At 34.6% G+C, this 5,699-nt stretch overlaps 1 protein-coding gene across 4 annotated transcripts in view; it reads left to right on the forward strand.

Moving 5' to 3' along the window:
• trip13 (thyroid hormone receptor interactor 13) overlaps window positions 1-5,191 on the forward strand; it is a 10,391-nt gene extending 5,200 nt beyond the window's left edge. For 3 of the 4 annotated variants that reach the window (XM_016570881.1, XM_016570880.1, XM_016570882.1), the window contains exons 6-14: window positions 354-444; window positions 532-604; window positions 686-749; window positions 832-918; window positions 2,352-2,458; window positions 2,754-2,907; window positions 2,994-3,106; window positions 3,184-3,253; window positions 4,793-5,191. In XM_016570881.1, the coding sequence (XP_016426367.1) occupies window positions 354-444; window positions 532-604; window positions 686-749; window positions 832-918; window positions 2,352-2,458; window positions 2,754-2,907; window positions 2,994-3,106; window positions 3,184-3,253; window positions 4,793-4,888 (855 nt within the window). In that variant the 3' untranslated portion in view covers window positions 4,889-5,191. The remainder of the gene's footprint in view (window positions 1-353; window positions 445-531; window positions 605-685; window positions 750-831; window positions 919-2,351; window positions 2,459-2,753; window positions 2,908-2,993; window positions 3,107-3,183; window positions 3,254-4,792) is intronic. The other variant, XM_016570884.1, reaches the window with a different exon arrangement.
• Window positions 5,192-5,699: the final 508 nt, after the last annotated feature.

A 5,699-nucleotide genomic window follows, 5' to 3' on the forward strand; every position in this document is an offset into this window, starting at 1 on the left:
GCATCACATGAACAAATTATATTTTAAAGGATATTAAAATAGAAACCATTATTTTATATTGTAATAACATTTTGTAAGATTACTGTTTTTTTGTATTTTTGATCAAATAAATGCAGCCTTGATGAGCAGAAGTGACTTCTTTAAAAAACATTACAAGTCTTACTGATCCCAAACTTATGAACGGTAGTGTATATACAGTACACACACACACACACACACACAGTGCTTAACAATTTATTAGACCATCACCACCCATTGGTCCATATTCCTGTCTATCTGTTGAAATGTTGTATTTTTTTACACTAGCATATATAACCCATAACATGACCTTTGTCTTCACTTTGTCTCTCCAGCTCTTGGATTATGTTTCGACAACAATTTTCTTCTCTGACAGAAACGTCGACAGCAATTTGATTGCCTGGAATCGTGTCGTGTTACTTCACGGTAAGACAATAAAAGCTTGTTTGAAAGCTCAGCAGTTTCTGTCTTCTGCCATGTTTATACAGTTGCGTGTCTTTCCTAACCCCTCAGGGCCGCCTGGCACAGGGAAGACGTCTCTGTGTAAAGGACTTGCCCAGAAACTCTCCATCAGACTGTCTGGCAGGTGAGACACCTTCATAAAATCAAAAAGGCAGCTGCTGGGCGTCCCGTGTCATCATTATTTGTGTGTTTCCGCTCTAAACAGGTATGCACACAGCCAGTTCGTGGAGATCAACAGCCACAGCCTCTTCTCCAAGTGGTTCTCAGAGGTCCGTCTCTAGATCCGTCTGCTCTGAAACGCTTCCTCAGATCCGTGTCTGAAACCTCATTAACATCTGACTGCTTTTACAGAGCGGGAAACTGGTCACAAAGATGTTTCAGAAGATCCAGGAGCTCATCGATGATAAAGATGCCCTGGTGTTTGTCCTGATAGATGAGGTTCTCTGTTTTTTACATCATTAATGTTCACTCATGTCTTTTATTTTGTTGCATTTGACTCACCCTTGCTTAACAAAACCACTTAAACCAGTCTAAGGTGGTTTGTTGGCTCTTAAATCTGGTCTCTAGACTGATGGTTTTAGAGGAGTTTTGGGCACATAACAGCTGTTCAGACCGGTCTCCCAAAACCAGCTAAGATAATCAGACCACTTTAGACTGGTTAATAAAAGCGATAAACCACAAGAACCCTTGTTTTACAGTGATAGTGGCACAACGAAGCAGCTCATGGTGAAACATTGTAATTCACATCCTTTAATGAATGATCGTTTGATTAGAATTGAGTCTGAGTGAAATCACTTTTATTGGTTGCTTGGTTTCAATTCCAGCACAATTTTTCCAAAACAGCTTTGATATTTTGATATTCATTGTTTTTTCATCCTTTAACAAACCATTAGTTATAAAAATCATTTTGTTTAGGCAAAATTGATAAGCAAAATAATTTGGAAAAATGCAGCTCTGGGTATTTAGTACAAGTTTTCGCAATTTTTTTTGTTTAAACAAAATTTACACAAATGAGGCATTATCTTATTAAATATGCACTAATTTGTGCATACATTTCCGGAACATATTAGACATGTAAGAGTATTTTAGATATCTCTTTCTATCACTCTATAAATCACCAGAAAAAATTTTCTCAATGTTTTTAGAAGTAAATAAAATATAAATATGCAATATTTCACCACAATTTTATAGACCCAGTAAGTGAAAGTTTTAAATTTACAACACAATTGAGCACAAAAATTTATTTGGAAAATAATTTATTTCAACCACTTAAAATACAGTCATGAAAAGTTAAGAAATTTTGCTATTTGACCATTGAAATACTGTAATGATATTATTAAAGCATATTTTAAATAGAATATAGTAATTTCAATACCACTTAATGTAATTTAATACAAAAAAATTAATTTGTTGTTATATGAATGAGCTTGGAAAACTGCCTAAAAATTTACATTTTTGTGCCATTCATCGAACAGAAAAAAAACAGGAAAAAAAAATTTGACCCAGCGCTGCATTGTTTGTACAATTCGAAAAATGGTCTCAAATTTCTGTATGTTCAAAATTGTAGTGCATTTATTTTTTTTCCATCACTAGACATATAGAAATAATATATATATATATATATATATATATATATATTATATAATATAATAATAAAATATAAATAAAAGTAATAACAAAATATTGGAATAAAATAAAATATTATTAAATGTCGACCAATTTCTTTGTAAATGTATAAATGTGTTAAAAGTGTTAAAAATCGTGCATTTTGTGACTTAAGCAAGCTGTGTATTTAGTGAAAGTTTGCTGTATACAAACATTGCAGTTCTGCTCCCCTGAGTTTCTGAGGGTTAATAATGTGTGTTCGTCAGGTGGAGAGTCTCACAGCCTCGCGGAGCGCCGCTCAAGCAGGAACAGAGCCATCTGACGCTATTAGGGTGGTCAATTCAGTTCTGACCCAGCTCGACCAGATCAAACGGTCAGTTCCTCTTCATCTGTTCTGCTCCGCTCACTTTCATCTACAGAGGCATGCTTGAAATCAGAATGACTAGTTACTTAATGCACCTTCTTGCTCTTATTGTGCATGATTCATTGTAAAGGATATTTCAATAAATAAAGGTTTATTTTTGTAGTCTTTCATCATAATATAATAACCTATTCCACCGTCTGATGCCATCTTGCCCTCCTTTTAATGCAAAATGCATGTTGAAATACATCATATAATGGATGGGTTCATGTGCAATTAATACAAACCTTGTGTTTCGCTGATTCAGGCACCCAAATGTTGTCATCCTCACCACATCCAACGTCACAGAAAAGATCGATCTGGCCTTTGTGGACAGAGCTGATATAAAGCAGTACATCGGCCCCCCGAGCGCCAGCGCCATATTCCACATCTATCTGTCCTGTCTAGAGGAACTCATGAAGGTGAGCGTGTTTTCAGTTCCTTTAACTATTGAACGTTTCTGTTCTTCTGCTGAACACAACAGTGTCGATCTGAACTTTCCCTGCAGCGTCACATCATCTACCCCAGACAGCAGCTGCTGAGTTTGGAGGAACTGGGCACCATGAACTTCATGGAGAGCGACGTGACCCGTCTGAGCTTAACCCTGAGGAACCTCGCCCAGTGAGTGTTTGCTTTTAATGCAACTAGTACTGAAAGTCTCAGAGAATAGATCTTCACGAGTGTCTCTTTCTGCACAGGAGGAGTGTGGGACTCAGTGGACGAGCCTTGAGGAAAATCCCATTTCTGGCTCATGCGCTCTATGGAAAGGTACTCGTCTGTGTAGAATGTTATTTGTGATGTTTTTAGTATTAAAGCATGGTAAAGCACTGCAGTGCATGACCTTGAGTGGGTTATTGCTGTGATGCAAGGATGGCAACAGCATTTATTATTAATAATAATCAGAATAAACAATTCTTCAATAAGTAATATTGTTCATTAGACTAATTCTATCATCAGGTTTATGGTTGACAAGCAAGGCAAGTTGATTAATCACAGTACATTAAGACTATTGTTTTGTATCATAAGTGTTCTCAGGTGTTATGTTTAAATATGCAAACAAAGCATTATCTAATTGAACTTTTCCAGAGCACATTATTATACATATTAGTGTTTATTTTGGATATCATCTTTTTATCCTTCCAGAAAATACTGTCGACAGCCACACAAAAAAAATCACCAAGTTTTTTTAGAGATAAATTATATATAAATATGCAATAGTTCACCATTATTTTTGGATACAGTAAGTGAATTCACAACATAATTCAGCACACAAATGTATAAAAAAATATATATATTTTTCAACCAGTACAAATACAGTCACATTTAAGAAATGTTACTGTTTGACCATTAAAATTCTGTAATAATCAGTGTTGGGGAAAGTTACTTACAATTACAATATTGCATTACTATCTAAAAAATACCTAATTGCGTTACTTAGTTACTTTTTAAGGAAAGTAATGCGTTACTTTACTTTTGCGTTTTTTCTTTTTCTTTTTCCCATCTGGGCTGGGCTTGCTTGTTTGTTTTTAATATTAAAAAAAGTTCAATTTCTCTCAACATGGGAAGAAATTGGGAAAACAAAGTAACTGTCGTTACGTATTTTAAAAAGTAACTTAGATATTTTCTTGTAAATTAAAAAATAATGTGTTACTTGACTAGTTTCTTGGAAAAAGTAATCTGATTACGCAACTTGCAGTACTTGTAACGTGTTAGCCCCAGTACAGGTAATAATATGAATCTAGGCATTATCTAATGCAATATGCACAAATTTGAACATAGGATAAAGTCAAGTTAAAAATTCTTGTCTCATTTTGTTGAGATATTAAAATTAAAGATATTTTGAATGTCTCATATTCATCACTCCATTAATCAGAAAATACTGTCAACAGCCAAAAAACAACAACACCGTGTTTTTAGGATTAAAATGTCGCATAAACCAGGTGAATGTTATGTGTATATATACATTAAAAAAAAACTCTAGAGAACAAATCCCATGGCATTTAAAGATATGTATTGGAATTTAAATCTAAAGACACTTATACAGATACTTAAATGTGTATTTTGGATGTTTTCTTTCCTCTAGTCTGAAAGAAGACATGCTATGGAAGCAAAATAGTACAAAATCTCAAAAATTGACTAGTGCGTGCAAAAGCAAGCTTGCAGTGTCCTGACTTAAGTTGGTGCATTAATATACAATGTGCATCACAGACCACAGATTTCTTTCATCTGTTTATTTTTTTACAGCAGAGCTTAAATATGCAGTTTAGTCTTTGTTTGTTGTGATCACGTCAACTCTTCTGTCTCCAGTCCTCCACATTGACAGTCGAGGGTTTTCTGAAAGCGATGGAGCGCGCCGTGGACAAACAGAGACAGGAACAGGCGAGTTTGGTCAACTGTGTTTGAGCGACTGACGTTCTGCTGTTGTATCATAACGGTTTCTTCTTGTTTTGTTTGCTAATTCAGCGTTTCTAGTCCGTTCACCAGCTTCATCCTCTGAACATGTTGCTAATGTTGTCCTAGAACAAGCCAGTGTTGTTTTATTTCACGTTTGAGAGTTTAAAACGGCACTTATCTATGAGACTATGAGTCATCTGCTACGTAACATAAGATATTCATAAGCTGAAGATGTGGTGTCCAAAATCCATGTTTGAAATGTGCAATGTAGCAGCTGCTATTTGCATATGAAAAAAAAAAAGTTTTTTTTTTTTATGTTCAAGTTTTATATGTGTATATATTTAAATCATTTAATTAAATGAGAGAAAAAATCACTCCTTTTGCATCTTTTTTTCTGAATTGGACCTAAAATGTTTTAGTTTAATCCACTGTAATTTATACATTGCAACCAGTAGGTGTCATAATGGTGCTACTGCATGAAAAACAGCATGCATGAAACGCCTCAAATACTGTAGATATTATCAGATGCACCAACACTCAGACAGCTGTTCTTAGTTATATTAGAAACTATTTGAAAAACAAACCGGGTTTGTGTGCTAACATGCATTCAGTTTTGATTTGGATTTCAATCCACTGTCCTCATTGTCATCATGCAAGAGGTTTGTACAAATCAAATTTTTTTTATGATTTATGTTTATTTTATTTGGCATTTTTGCTGGCTTTCTGAGCAAAGCCTGAATATTTTTTGGGGTCTTAAAAAGTCTTAAATCGCCCTTCCACAATTTAAAGCATTAAAAAGGTCCTAAATCATAGCAGAAAG

The sequence above is a fragment of the Sinocyclocheilus rhinocerous genome, unplaced genomic scaffold, assembly GCF_001515625.1.
Source record: "Sinocyclocheilus rhinocerous isolate Xijiao unplaced genomic scaffold, SAMN03320098_v1.1 scaffold1614, whole genome shotgun sequence".
NCBI classification, from domain to species: domain Eukaryota; kingdom Metazoa; phylum Chordata; class Actinopteri; order Cypriniformes; family Cyprinidae; genus Sinocyclocheilus; species Sinocyclocheilus rhinocerous.